General features: G+C 33.6%; 2 protein-coding genes across 3 annotated transcripts in view; one reads left to right on the top strand and one right to left on the bottom strand.

The window, feature by feature from the left end:
• Positions 1–3,500: 3,500 nt before the first annotated feature.
• On the bottom strand, positions 3,501–14,415 carry LOC123525177 (MAP kinase-interacting serine/threonine-protein kinase 1-like). 2 transcript variants are annotated; one of them, XM_045304018.2, is made up of 7 exons: positions 14,273–14,415; positions 12,448–12,658; positions 10,123–10,220; positions 7,795–8,053; positions 7,329–7,584; positions 6,786–7,085; positions 3,501–6,486 (listed from the first exon to the last, which is right to left on the bottom strand). In XM_045304018.2, exons 1-7 carry the CDS (start codon positions 14,279–14,281, stop codon positions 6,159–6,161), a joined length of 1,461 nt encoding a protein of 486 aa, XP_045159953.2. In that variant the 5' UTR covers positions 14,282–14,415; the 3' UTR covers positions 3,501–6,158. The 2 variants fall into 2 exon arrangements, with proteins under 2 accessions (XP_045159953.2, XP_045159951.2); XM_045304016.2 differs by lacking the exon at positions 14,273–14,415 and adding an exon at positions 13,846–14,035.
• A 104-nt stretch (positions 14,416–14,519) lies between these two features.
• LOC123525850 (calcium homeostasis endoplasmic reticulum protein-like) overlaps positions 14,520–21,075 on the top strand; it is a 112,957-nt gene continuing 106,401 nt past the window's right edge. The window contains exon 1 of the mRNA XM_053538111.1: positions 14,520–14,690. Within this exon, the coding sequence (XP_053394086.1) occupies positions 14,666–14,690 (25 nt within the window). The 5' untranslated portion in view covers positions 14,520–14,665. The remainder of the gene's footprint in view (positions 14,691–21,075) is intronic.

Here is a 21,075-nt window from a genome sequence, read left to right as displayed (position 1 = left end):
CGCCACCGTGAAAATGTCAGTTTTAAATTGTTACAGATACATGTATTTCTTTTCTAACTTTCCATTATTAAAATGTATTACCTCAAACAGGCATGATAGTATATATATATATATATATATATATATATATATATATATATATATATATATATATATATATATATATATATATATGCTCCCTGTGACCAAATTTGGCGAAAATTCTGTGTTTTTTACGACTCATTATTCCACTCCAAATTGTGTAGACAAAATTATAAATGTGGCTGTTTTGGTCGTTCATGCTCTTGAACCTAGGGATGGCATGACCAACTGCGCATGAAAGGTTCATAAAGATTACACTATGTTGGAAAAGTTGTGCAGTGATCTGATGTTCTTTTTGGCCAATATTGGCAGGTACGTTCAAGTTCCTGTGCTAGCAGAAGTGATCGCAAAGGCGCTAACAGAACCATGTATGGGCGTGTGCTAGTTAATGACTTTTCGCCTATTAAATCACAATAAAACGGTATGTTCTGTATTTCATAACCCTTTCTTCGAGTCTGGCACCACTGGTTGTCCTGGTTATCAGATCAAAACATTGCTGACTGGAATAGTTCCAGTTCTTTGTGGCAATATTACCTGACGTCATAGTGTTAAACATGTGCTAAGAATATACCTGTGAGGCATGTTTCGCATGAAATAAAATAACCAAACACAAACATTTTACTGATGGCACTTTTTATTTAAGTTTCTCTTTTCAACAAGTTTTATCAATTTACAAAATGCAGAAAGTACTTATGCATCCTGACCCTGAGACATTTTACATATGCCCACTACAGGGAGAAACTGGCACAAAACTTGAAGGCCCTGGAGCCCAATACCTAAAACATAGCCATACTGCCTTACATGAATCAATAGGACCTTATTGCTGCATGCACTTTGATAGTTTGGTATTTGCAACTTAATTTTAGAAAAATTAACTTGCATTTCAAGTAAAGCCAATTACTATTTACAAGAACTACTGACACAGCAAAGCAGTATCCTTTAACAAAAAATCTCCCGATAAAAATGATGACAACAACCTTTTTATCAATCAAATGTCATACATGTTATTTCAAAATATAAAATACAGCCATCGTTCTGATGATTTTACTATATTGCACTTTTTTTCGAATAGTTCTACAAAATTCCGAAAAGTAGAAAATTTTGAACTATTCCATTTTTCTTGATTCTTATTACAAAATATTGCAAACCACACACTGTCAATGCTCAACTAGCCAGAGAACCAATCCCTTTTTAATTCTGGTTGTTGACTTAAATACTTATAAAATAATTCAAAAATAGTACCAATCAAACCTGAAGCTTTAACTTACACTAACATTTTTCTTTTTCAATTTATACAAAGTATCATGAACATACACATAGTTCTCTGGCTAGAGCACACACTGGGCTTTGCTGTGCCCATGCATCAAAATATCCACCAACTGAAATTTCAGTTTACAAAAATATAGCACACTTTAAAACGTTGAGCTATGTGACCGTGGAATGCAAATCGAACCTGGACCATCACAGCCTGTTTGGAATTGGGTTCATTATTGGTTCCTGCAGCGAAATAATACGGCACAAAGACGGCCGAGAACCAGTACTCAAGACAGACTGACTCTACAGCAGATAATGAACTGTACAAAACAAACACATCTGATATGGTTTATCAGATCACCTGGAATTATGCCTTAAAAACAATCTTCTCTTATTTACTTCAGTTAAATTCCAATAAATGATCATAGAAATATCTTTTAATGTTGGTCTCTATTCAGACCTGGCTTCCAGTAGGTCTTTGCTAAGTTCCGTTAGAAATTTTAAAAATCCTCAAGTTTGTATATGTAAATTTTAACTTCTCTACCAAATGGAACCACTCTCTAACAAATTGTGAACACAGGTGTATGGAATGTAGGATTTCAATAGAACACATTACCTACACATGAGATCAACGTGCATAACCTAGTTCTGCTGTAGAGATTTCAAAGGAAAACTATGGAAGACATTAATGAATTGACATAGAACCTTTTTTTTTCTTTATGCCTAAATTTGTTTCCCATATATATCCTCAGTTCTATGTCAAACATATATCTCCAATAGTTTACACCTGGATTTAACACAAATTAAAACAATTTTCAATAACATAACACTTTGAAAAATCACATGCCCTCGCCCTCTTCAGGTAAAAAAGTAATATAGAAAGTTAGGTTTCATGAATCATTCAAAATCAGATGTCCAATTTTCATCATAACAAGAGCTGTCCATAAGACAGCCAAGCTCGACTATTCGAAATATTGTCACAGAAGCTGGAAATTATTACCCAAAATGTTAAATATCAAAAGAGTTTTAAGTTCAAAAGGGGACATATCAGAGTTATGGGACTTGATGCTATCAACTAGTTTTATAACCCCGAAGAAACATGTTAAGTTTCAATTCAATATCTGCATTAGTTTTGGGGATAGTAACTTGCATGTAAAACTTTAACCAGAATTTTCTAAGTCCAAAAGGGGGCATAATTTGCTCAAAATACATGTTAAGAGTTATGGAACTTGACCCAGTGAGGTAGGTAATTGATCTAGAAAAAGAATAAATAAGTTCCAAATCTATATGCCTTTTAGTAATAGCTGTATGTACTTGCACGCAAAACTTTAACCAGAATTTTCTAAGTCCAAAAGGGGGCATAATTTGGCCAAAATACATGCCAGAGTTATGGGACTTGACCCAGTGAGGTAGGTAATTGATCTAGAAAAAGAAAAAATAAGTTCAAATCTATATGCCTTTTAGTAATAGCTGTATGTACTTGCACGCAAAACTTTAACCAGAATTTTCTAAGTCCAAAAGGGGGCATAATTTGGCCAAAATACATGCCAGAGTTATGGGACTTGACCCAGTGAGGTAGGTAATTGATCTAGAAAAAGAAAAAATAAGTTTCAAATCTATATGCCTTTTAGTAATAGCTGTATGTACTTGCACGCAAAACTTTAACCAGAATTTTCTAAGTCCAAAAGGGGGCATAATTTGGCCAAAATGAAGGTCAGAGTTATGGGACTTGGTGCTATCAACTAGTTTTATAACCCCGAAGACACATGTGAAGTTTCAATTCAATATCTGCATTAGTTTTGGAGATAGTAACTTGCATGTAAAACTTTAATCAGAATTTTCTAAGTCCAAAAGGGGGCATAATTTGCTCAAAATACATGTTAGAGTTATGGAACTTGACCCAGTGAGGTTGGTAATTGACCTAGAAAAAGAATAAATAAGTTTCAAAGCTATATGCCTTTAAATGATAGCTGTATGTACTTGCATGCAAAAACTTAACCAAGGTGTGACGCCGACGCCGACGCCGACGCCGACGCCGACGCCGACGCCGACGCCAGGGTGAGTAGAATAGCTAGACTATTCTTCGAATAGTCGAGCTAAAAAATATTCAAATATGCTGATTTTTTTTTATCTTTAGTTTTAAATTTATATCTATCATTTTTCCCTTTTTCACTACATTTGAAACTTGTGATTTTGTTATATCTCTGAATGATATTTATTGAACTAAGTTATGAATGATATTTGTTTAACTAAACTTTCAACATAGAACACTTCTGTCAAATGCACACTTAGAGAACACGGACATTGAAGTCCAAGGAAGCACAAGCAATGTAACAGCAATACCTTGTTTTATCCCTCAAAATAAAAGGTTTATAAACTGACTAGTCTTATTATCTCCAAAATTACATGTTAAACAACCCAAAATAATAGAAATTTTCCACTGTAAACTATATCATAAAATAAATTAAGTAAAAAAAAAAATCATGAAAATATTTTTTTTTTTATAATCTCAAGAAAACTAACTACTGGGGTATAACTGAAAAACGAATTTTTCTCCAAACGAATCTATTAGACTAAATCACTGAATAAATCAAAGAGGTATATATGGAAGGCATTCCCATTTTTACTAACTTCTGATATTTAATCTTAGAGTTGGAATCATTTGAGTCTACTGTCCTCAGTCAAATAATGTGTGTTCAAAAACTGCACACCATGTGTTCAGAAATGTTGTTCCCAATTCGAACTTTTGCAGCGTAATGTTCTCTGTATGAACACTGTGTCTCTATAGATTATTTACACGCATCATTTCTACACACTGAACACACTATGTTCACAGAGTAAACACACAAATTTGACTGATTCTGTAGATTAAAAGCACTTTATCAACGGTTATGAGATAGCGTTTTTATCACAGTACTGCCACGCCTTTCAAAATGAAGTTTGAACAGTGGTCTAGCGCACTGGGGCATAGACCATCAAGTCCTTCTTCAGCGAGATCATTTTAACATACATTCTAACATCTACAAAACTAAGAAAGAAAAATTTCTGAATGAAAACAAGAAACTAAGTACTATTAAACATTTACAATCAACTAAAACAGCTAATTAAAGTGTTCTGTTGAAGGAAGGAGCATTCAAAATTATAACATTAAATTCTCACTTTAACCATTCCGTACAAAAGTATAAATCAAAATAAAAAAAGAGAGAAAGAAAAATGAAGAGATTTTCATTCAGACATATCAATTAAATCTCACAGAACAAACATAAAAATACAGACAACACTCAACATGATAACATATTGTTTCCCTGCTAATACATGCTGCTTTCTCAACATTTATTTTCCAAATTACCAGTAATTATTTTTCATTTTTCTACCTTTCCAAATCTTTAGGATTTTTGTTCTTTTGTTTTTTAATTTCTAAATGTTTTAACAATTCTTACTAATTTTGTTATCACTGAGCTGTCAATTAAGCCAGCAGACTTCTTTCTTAACAGTCAACAATTGCAAATAGTTTATATTTAGTAAGAGCTTATCTATCATATAATAGCACATTCAAAATAAAATTTAACACAACACTTTGCCCTATTCAATTTATAATATCTAAATAATTAAAGTGAACTATTAAAACAGTCATGTGACCAGTTTCTATACACCATTCAAAGAGGAGATGTATTTTGCTTTGATTTGAATTTTAAAAAAATGTCTCGAATATTGTTTTTTTTCGGTTTAAAAATAATAAAAGGTTTCCAGGACCTCTAAAAGGTAAAATATTTAACACATTTAAGAAAACTTTCCAAAGCTACTTGTAGTGAACTGAATTAAGTGAGTTTATAACTTTCTGCCAGCATTATAAAAATGTAAAAAATCAAACAAAAAAAAAAAACACATTTAACAAATATGATCTGTAAAAACATGGAAAAAAAAACGTAAATAACAATGTAATAAAATATGTCTGGGTCTTTTCCCCTTCATTTACCGTGAACAGTTACACATGAAATACTGAGAATGGCTTTCGTAGTCAATGACAATCCCGAAACAACCCCTTTATTGCATGAACTTTGACTTCTTGTTTGGTACAAGATGACACTTCTGCATAAAGTGGTCAAAAAATATAACTGTAATACCTTACTGAACCAAAGTTGATGTTGAAATGGCAAGTGACTCAGTTTTTTTTACTGCACTGTTTTGGCTTGTTAAGCAAGTTATAAAAATTAGCGATACTCGGTGAATATATATGAAATTTCTGTAATGTGATTATATGTGTGTATGAACATGGTCAATTTTTGAGGTATCACAGTTACATTTGTACACCTTATTCCCTCAAAGATGTGACAATATTTAAGGCAATCTGAAAGACTTTTCGTATTATCAACACTGTTTTTACAGTGCAGGCTAAAAACAAACACATAAAACTGCACCAGTTTTCTCTTCCACTATAGGCACTGTCTGATGATAACTCATGTTGCCATTGGCTCCTTGAATTTTTGGTAGCACAATTTTGTTCAACACAGTGTTCTTAGCACGTTGTTCAGTTCCGTTCACTAGCTGTGTCGGACTGGAGTTACTTGAGCTCATACTGCACTGTACATGACACAATGTCTGTCTATCACAAAAATACTGAAAAAATTACATCTATGATGAAGATGTGACTTCAAGAACTAATGAGTTCAATTTTTTCTTCAGTATTTTTTCCATGTCGTACTGCAGTTTTTTTATACATAGGTTTTTTTGAGGTATGACGTTCAATGAGAATGTGTAATGAAATGAGTGACAAGATATGTGGAACAAAATTCAAAGGTCATGATGCCCTTTTCAAAAGCTGTCTAGAACATAATTCCACATGATGACGACTGTGAATTAGGCAACGAGCTGCCACTTTCGAATCCCGATGATCCAATGCTGATACGTGCCTCCAGCGGTTGCCTGCGCATGGCAAGGCTTGAGCATGGAGGTGAAAGTCGGAACGTTGGACCATCGAAACCATCATCAAGTTCGTTTTGGATTTCATCGCTCTCCAAGCCTTCGTCGAATGCGTCCTCTTCCCTGATATAAAACTTTGGCGGTTCAGAAAGTATTAAATGCTGCTGCATCATGCGGTTGATGGAAATGGCTGTGTCAGCAAATGATTCCAGATCTTTTGTACTGTTGTTCCTGAAGGAAAATTACTTACAGTTATATAAGTATTTGAAAATAACATAGTTCAATCATATATGTTATTTTCTCAAACAGAAATCAATAAAACTGACAATGCCAAGGACTGGTTATTATTACTGTAATGTTGCTTTTACAATGTATCGCTAGCTAAGCTAGAGTCTGGAAAGACAAAATCAGATAATCAATACTCTCAGGCCAGCAGAGAACAGCTGATTCCAACAGAAATATAGGTTTCTATTATACATGCGCTATCCCTGTCAACAACTCGCTATGCAAGAAGGTGAGAATAAAAGTACCTTGTAAGTATTCTTGGTGTAGCAAGAGGAGTGGCCTCTGGAGGTTCTGTAATCCAGGGATGTTTCAGCACCTCGGCGGCTGAGTAACGTTTGCTTGGTTCTCTAACCAGCAGGTGGCGGATGAGATCCTTGGCCTCCTCTGTGACAGAACACCACTCAGCGTCTGGGAAGTCGTACAGGCCTTCCTGTATGGTAGTAAAGAGCATCTCCTGGCAGTTGGAGCACATCTCACCACGTTCCCAACCGCAGTCCGAGCCACATTGCCCGTAGAAAGGAGGATAACCACACAACATGATATATCTGTTAACAGAAAACACATTGTGAAACAAATGGAACACCTTCAGTTGATTCAAAATTCAGATTATTCTTTTGCTTAATAATATATATAATAATAATAATAACGTCTTGATTTACAGAGGCTATACATTTGGGTAACCCAATCTTCCATTGCTTCAGTTGTAACAAAATATATCCAATTATTTTTAGAAAATTTCAACCAAAAAGTACTTGGTAAGATAAATCATTATCTGATAATAAACTTACAGAATGGTTCCCAGACTCCACAAATCACACTTTTTGTCATATGAAAATGACTCGCCAACCCAAGCATCTACAACCTCCGGGGCCATGTATTCAGCCGAACCGACTGGTGTCAGAAGCTCTGGTGTTTTGCACGAGTCCTTCTCACTGCTGATTGGAATGCCACTTGCTAAGTCAAAATCACAGATTCGAATTGGTACCACTTCATCCCATTTCTCACAAAGGATGTTTTCAGGTTTGAGATCACGATGAGCAATGCCTGTTTATTCAAACAGATAAACTTGAATATCAACCTACTAGGAGGAAAACAATCATTATTTAACTGAGGCTTAAGAATGTTTTATATAATCCTGAGCTTAAATTTTTTTGTATATTTAATATCTGTACCTTACAGTGAAAATAAAATATATTTTACTAAGTTAGGAGTGAAGGCACTGTTAAGTCAATATAGTTATCATAAAATATGCACCTTTACTGTGAAGGAAGTCCAATGCTTCTGCAATACACTTGACAATCTGGCTAGCTTCAAGCTCAGAAAGATGACCTCTCTGTTCGATGTTGGCGAGCAGAGTTCCACCTGGCATTTTCTCGAAGACTAGGTAGAACCTTTCTTCCTCCTCAAAGTACTCATACATCTGAAGGATGCTGTCCTCCCCTCGACACACATGGAAGATCTCAATTTCCTTAAACACCTTGCTGCGTGAACGGATGTTATCTTTTTCAATTATCTGCAAATACACAAATAAGGACGGTCTTTAAAAATTATGACAAGAGAGCCTTCCAAATCTACAATCTTCTCCCTTCAATTAATCTGAAATCAAGAGTTTAATGAGAAGGAAATGTGAGAAGTTGCAAGGTCACATTTGACTTTTGACTTTATGAACTTGATGATTAAGATAATGCATCTACATGCAGTTGCTGAGAGACACATCATTTATCTTTTTATAAAGGCTAATTCATCTTCTTTTTATCCAGTATTACTTTTATCTCTCCCTTTCATCACTATGTCAACAGCAGCAGAAGTGCAGCCTAATTTGACATTAAATATTTGTACATAAAAAATGTTTATGTGGCACTTTTGTTATTTGACTGCTGACTTCAGTTACTTGTGTGTGTACATGTATCCAAGGACCATTGCATATCCAATGACCATGTCAATACATCTTGTCAGATAGTGGCAATCAAGTAATCATTGATCTGACATGTAAATGTACTTGTGATATGTTATAAAGTAAACAATAGCAAGGTGACATGTACCTAAGTGAACTGTTTGTTCAGAGTTTATCCATTTAACAATTATCTTTCTTTGTTGTTGATCATGTACTTTGATAAACCCATTTTATATGTTTATATTGCCTAATATCTTTATTGCCTATTATTATCTTATTGTTCACTGACCAGATGGATCAGTCTATATCATGTATCAATTGGGCAATATACTCTGTTTTAAAGAGCAAAACAAGGCCAGTGTTTTGGCTTTATTCCAAAGATAATTTTATTTTGCAGATTTTAATAACCATAAGCATGCAATCTTTCTTTAACATGTTTAACATTTCACAGATTTCAAATAGCTGTAATTTGCACGCAAAGGCACAGAAAGTCTGCTTTTTGTGCTATCAAAATGGTGTATTTATGTTTTATAGATTGCAGGACAAAGAATAAAGTAAAATGATACAATATTGCAAACAAAGAAAATAAGTCAGTCAGTCACACTGCCAGGCATACATGTGCATCAAGAATCTAGAAAATTCTCCTTTCTCTGTTAAGATGTTATGAATATAATGAGATGACATTAGGCAAGTTCATCAACAACGCCCAGAGGGCAATTTGTCTGACTTGTCATATGATACCTACTTAAACAACAATTGCCACAGGTATTGCACATACACTGTTGTAATTCTTTTCTGATCCATTTCTTTTTTACTTTCAATTTTTTGTTTAAACACATGTATGTATCATAAATGGCAGTCATTGCCAGTACTTTATATAAAACCTGTGCCAAAACTTCATGCACTCAAGTTATTTTAGGATTTCTATTTGGCAATTATTTCAGCTTATTGGCAAATTACATTTTGAACTTCCTATAAAACACTCAGCAAATCTGGCCCAATGACAAAACAGGCCAAGCTACACAGGTAGATTTTGATCCTTTCAAAATAAAGTGTTTATCACACATGTACGTCACACTGTGCAAACACGGCCTTAATCTTCGACCTTCACCGGAGCTATTTATTTTGAAGTCAGTCAACCGAGAGTGTACCAAGCGTAGTAAACAAAAATTGCTGACTTTTCGAACAAAGAGATGCCTGTGCGGAAAAAAACAGCCTGGCAGGTGACATTTGATATGCACCTCTGTTTAAATCGAAATTTAGCAGTGTGTTAAATTTAGCAGTCAGTATGTACGGGACAGTGTAACATTATGCAGTTCAATACCTGTTGTTCATTTTATGGCAAAATATCAAACTATAACTTGAACCTCTGGGCATTTTGTAATCGCAACTTAATTTTGCAATTAGTAAGTAGTTAAAGTAAACGTCACAAAGAAAGCCATGCAGATGAGATGTAATATAGTCACACATATCGCCCTGGGGCCAGCTTCACTTTCCTTTTACTTACTGTATGAGAATCTGCAGATTTCAGATGATAGAGAAGATAACCAAATTTACTCTGCATGTACAAAAATGTTCTAGACAAAAACATGGGAAAGCACCATAGGAAAAACACAACTATATTTTTTTTGATAAACTAATTTCACTGCATGATGTAAAATGCAGGTAGTGTAAAAACCCAAGCTCACCTTTACAGCATATTCTGTTTGGTTTTCTAGGTTTCTGTAAGTTCGTACTGAGGCATAAGCACCATTTCCCAATATTTCACCTGTCGGTTCATAAAGGTCTGAAAATAGAATGGGGAACTCATAAATACACATGAACTAACAAGAACTGGCAGAGATACCAGGTGAACTTTTCATTCATGTAAACTATGAGTGGAGACTGGTAATGAAATAAAGGTAAATGAACATTTTGAACTTTCCAGTTTTTTTTTTCCTCAATATCCTTATTTTTCAAAACTGCTTTTTGCAACAAAATAAAATGTAACCAGATTCCTGTTTACATGTTTTATATAAACAGATTAATGGATAATCTATTTACCTTGAGTTCAAGCAAACTCAGCTATTATAAGAACAGATTCAAAAATAAAAACAACATATGGATCTGATTTACATCATTCAACTTCTGACGCAAGAAAGCAGCCTCTTTGAATGGATTCTTTACCAGCGAATGCACGTGAAAAGCTATTTCCAGGAATGACACAAAGGAAGTAGGTATGTGAATCAGTCAGCAGGGAACGTGCCAAGATCAAGTCTAACTCTAATTTTCAGACACACAAGTAAGCATCCTGAATACATGCAACTCTTCTCGTGGCATTCCTCTACATTTTGGCTGTCTATCAAGTAGTCTTTACTATCTTAATGCGCAATTTCTTTCCGAGAATAAAAAAAATCTAGCACAATTTCTTTTCGAGAACAAAAAAAAATCTAGTCTAACAGTTTTATGAAATAACAGTAGAAAAACCCATAGAAATAACTTCTTGCTTAGTTAAAAAAAAGCTTGTATTGTTGTTTGTTATTTCACCTGTATTTTTTTTCCTAACCAAACTGTACTTTCAGACCTCAAGCAGACATTCTCTTTATTTAAAACCTAAATGTTCATCATATGAGGAAACCACAACATTTCTTATTACAAATGCATGCACATTAATAAAGGGCGAAACTTACATTGTATTATATACTTTTAATCAGAAGCTTTTAAACGGTAGAAGAAAGATCATGAATATATTTCATGCACCAATGCCCAATTTCAAATTTCACTTATAAACGCACCATTCTGATTTTATCTGACTGACCCACAATTCAAATTTTAAAATTTTCTTCAGATTATTATGACATTTTATTACTAAATAAATTAGTAGCTTTTTTGCTATATGTTGCTGGGAAACCAAAATCTAGCTTAAAAACTGAGCTTCCTCGACAGGTAATCAACCTAACCATTCAGCAAACATTTCATTGATAGCAGAGCCAAGACAAAAATATTTACACTCCAGCGTTATGCATTATCGACCCATAAAGTAACCAATCAGGAGCTAGAGATTAATTTCCTGCTCACAATAGCCGATAAATTCCCCCAAGTTTCAGTTATATTTATAAACATTCAAAAAAACCTAAACAAAGAATATACTAGTTAGTTAAATCGATATCTGCATAATATGAAATGTCAGATTTTTTAAATCTTGTTAAGCTTTAATCTAGGAATAGAAACTTCTAGAATAAAGAATCATAACAAAGCCGGCAGTAATTAGCTTGTAGTTACTGGCCAACAGCCAAACTGAATGGGGTCATACAGAATACACAATGTCATGTGACCAGACCTTGTTATTGATCTGAAAGCTTGTCTGATAACAACAGTGAAAAAGCCCCAAAATACAAATATTGATTTAGCAAGATAAAGTTTATTCCATTTCAAAACAAGATCTGGGCCAGTCTCCTCATTTTTCAATGAAATAAACGAAGAAATATTAAGAATCACCCCCCACCATTAAACTAAAAATATCTAAGTAGTGAATATATCAGTTAATAGAAATTCTATCTTTATATAAAAATAGTTTCACCTGACATTTCCAAGATGACATAAATTTTGGTTTTGTCATGATAATGATGTCAAGTATAACATGTATTTACACGTGAGTTTTTGAAACTAAATGGAAACCCGTCAATTTACCAGATATGATGTAATAACTACTTAACAATAAGTGACAGTCTAAAAATAGCAACTACGTGATGTGGGGAATCCAGATTTACACCACAAGTATTCTCTAAAGGCTGGTTCCTGCACTTTTTTTTTTGATCTTACATGAAAATAATACAGAAATACAAGCTGTATTTGTTTGGGGACATTACTAAAAGGTCCTAACAGATTGTGAAACAGTTACAATATACCTGAATGCAGTATAACCATATTAATTAAATGATTATTGATATATCTATCCTCAATTACTGTCTAACCTTTACAGGGACGTAGACAATCTATCTTCCATCACTAACACTAGTCAACTTTCAACTCACCGTTGAACTTTTTTACTGGAATGTCAGCAGCTCGCTTCTTCTTTTTCCTGTTTCTTTGAAGGTTTTTGTTAGAGTTGTTTTGATTGAGTATTTGGTTGTTCTCGCAATCCCTAAAATCAGTGTCCAGTTCCATTTCCTGTCCATTATCGATCATGAGTGTAGTGGGTCGAGGCGGTGAAAGCCTGTTGATAAAAGTTGGTGACTGGTCGACCTGAAATAAAATATAAACCACTTATTAAAATATTAAAACTGAAATAAAAAAAACAAGAACTATTCTTAAGACTATTTTCACCAGGAAAAATCTTATCTGGACTGAGAGACTTTCTCTCAATCTGAATATTGTCCACTGTGGATGCCTTTCCTTTGAAAAACTCAAATATTAAGAGGAAATGAAAATAATTAAAACACTAATTTTAGAATATGCACATTAATTTAAAAGACAGAAAATTATCCTTATGTAATCAATTCATAGCTCTAAAGCAAACTTCCTTGAAAATGTGTTTCTTGTAAAATTTATTTGACCTAAAAAATTATAGAAATGAATTTAACAGTATAACCTGAATGAAATGGTTATTTTGAATAAAGATTTCATGGCTTTTCAACACTACAGCTTGTTCAAGTCATTTGATTGTGATATTTTGTCTTTCAGATGAGGGACAATGTTCAGATCAAGAGAATGTCACACAATCTGAGGTGAAGTACACATTTATATAGTTTTATATTGTTAAATAATTTTCAACTCCTCTTCTGCACTTCTCAGGATGACAGGTTAGGTGGTCAAAGTGCAAGTCAATAAACAGGTTCTTAAGACACACAAACACATCATTACAATAATAACACACCTGCAAACAAAATGAAACACTTACTTCATCATAAACAATTTCATATGAAATTCCCATTTCAGCAATAAAACTAACTGAAAATTCATTAAATTTAAAGAAACTTTTGATTTAACGGCAAGAAATGACCACAGAAAAAAGATAGCCACAGACTGGTCCTTTCTATTTATAATACTGGCAACAAAAGGTGTAAAAAATGCTAAAGCCAAAACCCTAAATATCCTCTCATAAATGTGTGAACAACTGAGTAACACCAATTATTAGTGACAAGCTACAGTCACAATAGGTGAGAAAATTTTGCAAACTTTCATCAATAAGAATGTCTAGAGTCATGAATATATTACAAACAATTTAAGGGCACACTAAACAGAACCAAATCAAGCAGTCAGGACTGGCTTGATGGAAGTTAGTACATTCAAATTCAAAACTGAACGTTGTATTTTTGCTACTTAATCATTTGCTATGAAGAACAATCTAATTAATCATTTGCTACGAAGAACAATATCTACTGAATTTTTACCAATGCCTGAAAAGCAAATTGATCTGAAACCATACTTACAATTATATCCAACATTTTTGTTCCTATTTTCTTTTGTTTTATTCAAGAAGCTAAATTTCCAATTCCTTTGATGATAGAATTTTATTCCGTGAGCCAAACCAGTCTACAAATTTTCAATTTAGACCGAAGCCTTCTCATTGATACTACAAGCCCATCTTTCTTCTATTCGTTCTAAACCAACACTAAATAACGCTTGCGTCAGGCGATGTTTATATATAAACTACGTGTACAAAGATCTGACTCATTCCATGACCCTTGACCTTTACAACTGCCCCGGTTGTTTACATCACAACTAGAACTAGGTCAATTATTTGCGGGCTGTAACAACACCATTCTTGTGCTTATTCTTTCAATAAATTCTCACCATCAGATAGAAAATCATTACTCAAACCAATTGCAATGTATTAGAGTATATGTGCATAGTTACCTGTTTCATATTGCTCCACTTTGTTACACGCCTAGAATTTTCAGTTACTCCATTTTGTTTTGGTTAGCGGAAAGAAAGGACGGGTTCTCTTATTTTAATTTGCAAAGACTAAATCAAAACCAGTCTAACGATTGAAATAAAAAAATAAATTTTAAAAAGCAAATAACAAGTAACTTGATGCATCATTCATCTTATATTCTGAATTCTAAATCCGTAAAAAATACTTAAAAGAAAAAGAATTAGAGTTTGTAAAAGGAAAATTGATAATCAACGTCGTACGGAAGCCTTATATTCAAAAGTCAAGCGTCTATGGATTTGTTTCATGCCACAGAATATTACATTCTATGATTTTGTTGAGCTAGACGGATTAACTCTTAATTTTTTTGGTTCGTAATGGATCTGCCAAAACCCCCTGAAGGTAGATTATCAAAATAGTTCCTAAAAGTTATCTGAAAATTACATGGTCCGCTTATAAAATTGAATATCCCTACCCCACCCATAATTTACAGGGAATTTAAGGTTTAGGCAAAGCCTCTTGTGTATGTATGTATGTATGTATGTATACTGCTTGACGCCCCTTTCGGGTATAACTAGCAGGTGCGCGTCTGTGCCAGAATAAAGTTAAAAGAATGACAGTAAGATGTCAAAAGGAAGATAGTGCAAGATAAAACTGTATTAACAAGAGTAAAATCAGGATAAAACAGGGTGTAGTCACTTAATAGTAGTGGGATGCGTTAACAGCATGTCTGAAATGTTCAGGATCAGGCTGATTAACGATCAGGGGTGGCAGCTGATTCCATAGGGTAACGGTGTATGGAAAGAAAGAGAACTTAAAAACATTAATGTTTGTATGGATCTGCCTAAGGGAGTGTTCGTGCATATGACGTGTTCGTCTCAATGGCTGTACTAGAAACTGTAATAGATGTGTCCCATGTCTCATAGCTACATTCCAGTGGTGGTCTAATTTTTGAATGTTTCAACTGTCTGAGCACATACAACAATTTCAGGCAATTGATTCCATGCATTTACAGTTGACTCGCCAATAGCTGATCACCTGAAATTAAAAGGCAGTGGCTACGATTACGGTACCGTAATCCTAGCCTCCGATTCTAGGATTACGGAAGTTCCGTATTCCTAGACACAGCTATGAGGATAGGCTAGGATTACGGAAATACTTAAGAGGCATCAAATGTATGTTAGGACATGCACAAATGTTATTGTAACCTAACTTATTTCACTAAAAATATCGTGTGTGTTTTTTTTCATGCCTGCCCTATTATTTTGTGCTATCGATCAGCCATTTCGGGTTAGTATAATCTTAAAGAAACAGGCGAAATCAACATCCATATGTATAAATAAGTTTTTCTTTCCAAAACCACGCTTAATAAATATATTTCTTGTTTGAAAATTGGCAGACAAATGAAGAATTATATATTTTCTTAATAATAGCTCAAAAATATTTTTTTTAAATATTTATTCCTTAAAAGTTTATGATTTGATTTTGCCAGTCACTTTAGATTTCCTCGCATACAGAATCGGGCGAAATCAACACCCGTATTCGTTTTCGTATTTCATTTCGCTATTTTAAGTGAAAAAAGTAAGTTTACAACATCATTTATGCATGTATTATATTTGATGCCTCTTAAATACTTCCGTAATCCTAGCCTATTCTCATAGGTATGTCTAGGAATACGGAACTTCCGTAATCCTAGAATCGGAGGCTAGGATTACGGTACCGTAATCGTAGCCACTGCCAAATTAAAATGCGTAGGAGAGTATGCTTAGCGGTTCTCGTATCGAGTGGCCTCGGTAGCTCAATTGGTAGAGCCTTGGCACGGTAAGCTGAAAGTCCGAGGTTGGAATCCCGGTCAAGGCTGCACATTTTTCCTGAGACTGTTACATTTGGGGGCTCGTCCGGGATGCTCACCCTTGGAGCCCATGCGGGGCGAAGCAATTTGGCTGGGGTGTGCATCTGAATTTGTTTAACAGTCTACGGCAGACATTGGCCAGTAGTGCCAATGTCTTACAATAAGAGGGAAGGTGTGTAGTGATTCTCGTATAGGGTGGCCTCGGTAGCTCAATTGGTAGAGTGTTGGCATGGTAAGCGGAAGGTCCGAGGTTCGAATCCCGGTCGAGGTTGCACATTTTTCCTGAGACTGTTACAATACAATACTGTAAAATCTGGTAAATAAGCGTATACACTTATAATAATTTTAGTGGCACATTTATGCGCCTATTTTTGATATGCGCTTATACTTAAGCCAAAACTATGCGCTTATATTTGATATGCGCTTATAGACAAGCCGTGTGCGCCTATTTTTGATATATTAAGAATATTGACAGTGCTTACCTTGGTTGAGAAACGAAAGTAAAACATGGTCATGGACGTGCGCAGTGAACTACTTCCTTTTATTGCATACAGTATTTAGACAAAATGAAAGCATAATGAATACATAATTTGCAAATAATGTTCCATCTCTCGGACCATTCAATAATTGTTCAACAATAAGATTGTAGCATTTTATCCATATACTTATCAGAGATTTACAAAAGAATGACAGACTGTTACGAAAACGCAAACAACTTTTCTGATATTCAAACTTTTACTTTCATTTAATGAAAACATTTTCTGTTCGAAAAGCATGATTATCATAAACAATTATCGTTTTATCAGACAACAGACATTAAAATCTTTTAACACCTATCGGCTATTCAACAGGTAAGAACACTTGTCGTCTGTATTTATGATAAACAATTATCATGGTATAATACAGTTAATTACGACTTTTTGCTGCATCTGTTGTTTGTTTACCAGTAATCGGATATGCGCCTACTTTTGAGACAAAATTATGGTAAGGGCATGACATGCGCTTATTATTCCATAAGATATAACGGTATGGCCATATGCGCCTATTTACCAGATTCTATAGTACTTAAGTATCCAGTTATATAGACTTATCAATTAGCAATGATGGATATCTAAATCCAATGAGTTTGAGTTCCATGAGTACATAACTCTTGCAGCCCAGGGGTGTGGAATTACTATGTCCGACTTGTCCGACTTGGGAGTTTCGGCCGGCGGACAAGTGCATTTTTCCATCCCACTTGTCCGTGGACAAGTAGAAATTCTGAGGTCAAAAACTTTATTTCATTCATATATTGTTATTATGGGAGTAGTAATTAGAAAGAAATTACATGTACTCATATTTATCGGTAAGAATTATATTCCTATTATTAGCGAGAAACGTCGAAAAACTCTGAACAGTACGACACATGTATATTGCGTGCTTTGGCACCATTTTGTATTGTTTTCTGGCTGTGGTTCAATCAAAATTTATTTAATTTCTTAGGTTTAATATTAAGTACGATCTGGAACAACCTTCTTGCGATGATATAGAATTATTTCAACATAATAACATAGGAGATTGCAATGGAAAATGTGTTTCCTCGAAGTGTCTCTCCATCAGGGATTATCATTTTGGTTGCACACGTTTTTCAAAATCTATCGGTCTGAACATTGAAATTATCGCCTCAGTCACAATCAAATGCATTTTTTTGTTTCACTTGGGGTCAAAAATAAAAGTTTGTAAAACTCTTTTATTTTGAAATGTTATTTACCATATACCTTGGTTCTACAAAAACAATGGTAGTTATCGCTGTCCTATAGTTCGACAATATTTTTTTTTCGATATAAAGATGAATCTTCAGGGAAAAAATAAAACAGACATGACCATTTTTAAAGGACTGTTTTATTCAAATAACTCTTTGAGACCCAACAAAATTGTTACCACATGATAAGGTACATAAAAGTAATGTAGAAAACCCAAAAAACTAATAAATTACACAAAGATTTGTAGTTATTCTCTTCTTTTGAAGTTCAAAATTCTAGAAATTTTTGTTTTTTACTTGCTTTCAGTTTTTGCGTACCTTTTGAAATGCATTTATTCAACTCAGATATGTTATTTTCTAAAAATTCAGTCATTTCTCTTTAAATAATGGTCTCATTTTTGTGATTACGACTATGTTTGGCAGAGATATCGCACTTTTAAAATGAAAGCCGAAATTTACCCAAAAAATCTACGGACAAGACATCATCGCCAAGTGCTTTCTACATAGGTTTTAGAAGACAGTCTTTTAGTTCTGTTGAACTTTTTATGTTTAAAATGATCAAGAACAAGTAAATAACAAACAAATTTAAGAAAAGAAGTATAATTGACGGTCTTCGTAATGTGTCTTCAAATAATTGAAGGATTTGAACAACTGTGACTAAATCAAAATGTCATTATGTGACAAGTTCTGTGCTACTGCTTAAATAAATTAGGACTAATTGTTTTCATATTTCACTATATACTAAAAATAATGATACTTGGAAGGATCCTCACTGAAATAGGCTGTTAAAAAATCTCCTTCAGCTTGGTGTCTATGGACAAGACATTTGACCATAATTTCTGTCTAAAAGACAGGTAGAGTAATAATGTTTCTGATCAATGCTCATGCATTTAATGGGCTTAAGAACTGACCTTGCAGCCTGTTATGTACACCATTTAGACTATGTTTATTTATCTGTAATAAATTTTAACCTCAACTAAACAAAATAAACCACAATCTTCCTGAAATTGGATGGTGGAAGAAACCACCTGACTAGACTTTGTTGAGGCAAATTATTTACATGTTATCAACCGTATCAATCAAGAAATGGTAAAAAAGTATAAACACAAAGTTTAACATGAAGAACTCTATGAGTTCATCTAAACATGTTCATTAAAGTAGAAACATTAAAAAAGTAGGAAGAACTTGTTAAACTTATAGCTGAGAACAACATCTTATAATAAAAAGATTACAACTGTGTCTTAAATGGAAAACTAATGAAACAAACTCCCTTGCAGACTGCTTAAATAGCTGTATGTTGTAAAATACTCATGACATTTATTCTGTGAGATCCATAACTCATACTAATATTTTAAGTAGTCCTGCAAAATAAAATTCCTGTGAAATTTAACCTGTTTACAGAATAATTAAATGTTCACTGTGACAAGTTTTTATCACTTAGTTTTGAGTCAGCTAATGACTTACATATTATGCTTTTTTCTTAAAATTCCCAAGATACATTCTCTTTTTCTAGCCAGTAATATTTTTGATTAATATTGACCTTTTTCCATTATATAAGATAGTATGACCGGAGACAAAGTTTTTTAATTATCTTTTTATCACATTTACTTCTTTTTTTCATGTTATCACCTATATTAATATTATTTTCTTGGAAAAATACTGGAACAAATCTTAGTAACTCCAATCGTAAATCAAACTATGATTTCAAAATTCTAGACCTCTGCCTCTGATGCATGTGGGGAAGTTGGCAGTTACTTGCAGAGAACATGTTTGTACAGTACAGAATCAATAAAAAATTGTTAAGTTACATAACTGAATTTCTGTTGAAAAAGGGCATTAAACCCCCCAAAAACAAACAAATCTAAATAGCTCTCATTTTTGAAAGGGAGAAAGCTGCAAGGAGACTATGGTAATCACGTAGTAAATTGCTTGTAATTTCTTTTTTAAGATGATTTAAACTGCTTCAATTTTATGTGATTTCAGTCAGTTACAGAATAAAAGTTGATAGGCAAATGAATAGAATGAAATCTTGAAAACCAATCACCATTATATCTTGGTCCTGAAGAGCACAGAAATATGCCATCTTGAGTGGATTATAACAAAATGTTTAAGTTGAAAGTTGACAGCCCACACCATGTCTAACAATAGATCCATACTCCACTAGAATATGACCAAATGTCTTTGATTTTGCTTCTATCTTCTCATTCTTTCTGTTTTACTACTAACTTGTAAAAGACTGGGTTTTTTTGCATTTCAGAGTCTCTTGATTTATTTCAAAGAACTCTTGATATATTTCTAAGGTCCAGTGCTGGTTTTTATTGAAAACAGAAAATATATTGGATAGTATTTGCATAATGTCTTGTCCGTAGACACCCTCATTGCATGCCTTGTTTTAGCCATAACAAAGGGAGGGTTAGAAGGAAATGTATTATTCCTTTTTTGATAGCTTTTAACATTTATATAAGTCATGTATAAGATTAAAACATATTCTATATCCATTTTACTTCTCAGATTCAGATTGTACACACAAGAATAAATGGGTAACATTTGCATTTGGAAGAAGTAAGTTTCATTAGAAATATATTTATTCTATATTTTGTATAAACATTAAGTGTGGTGTATCATTGAAACTTGATAAATAGCTCCAGTATGATTTTATAAATGATATTTGTCAAAAAACCTTCGTTTCTTTAGTGTCTACGGACAAGACATGTGTCTACGGACAAGACATTTTGCAATTCAACAACTATTTATATCTATATAACCCAGTTTAATTCTGTCTAATGTTTATCAACTTAGACACTATCCTAGCAGCTTTCATACCAACAGTGATTAAACTCTAATATTGTATCCTTCACAAAGAAAATAGGTGTCTACGGACAGGACAAAAAAATTGGCTCATTTATCATTGTCTGTTCAGAGTCAAATTTGAGGAGATAAGAAACTTCCACCTGAAAGAATGCTATTATTTTCAGAAGAAGGTAGATCTAGACTGAAGTTCACACAGAGACAAATAAGACAGTAAAAAAAGAATTATTTCATAATGAAATCACATATCCGATATGAGGAAGAGCAAAAAGAAAAAATATATAACAAAACGTCATGTCAGTCTTCAGTACTTATCTTCTGTTGTGGGTGACATAGACAGTTGAAATAACTTGCAGCTAAAAGAAGACAAATTTTCCTGTAAACCA

This window comes from Mercenaria mercenaria, chromosome 3 (genome assembly GCF_021730395.1).
Source record: "Mercenaria mercenaria strain notata chromosome 3, MADL_Memer_1, whole genome shotgun sequence".
Taxonomy (NCBI): domain Eukaryota; kingdom Metazoa; phylum Mollusca; class Bivalvia; order Venerida; family Veneridae; genus Mercenaria; species Mercenaria mercenaria.
The sequence above is the reverse complement of the archived record's forward strand: the minus strand, read 5'-3'. Positions and strand labels throughout refer to the sequence as shown.

Excerpts from the sequence above, each read along its gene's own strand:
- LOC123525177 (XM_045304016.2), bottom strand. Across the intron at positions 7,086-7,328 it reads TGGAGTCTGGGAACCATTCT|ATATATCATGTTGTGTGGTT; the intron begins GTAAGTTTATTA and ends TTCTGTTAACAG. Across the intron at positions 6,487-6,785 it reads ACACCAAGAATACTTACAAG|GAACAACAGTACAAAAGATC; the intron begins GTACTTTTATTC and ends ATTTTCCTTCAG.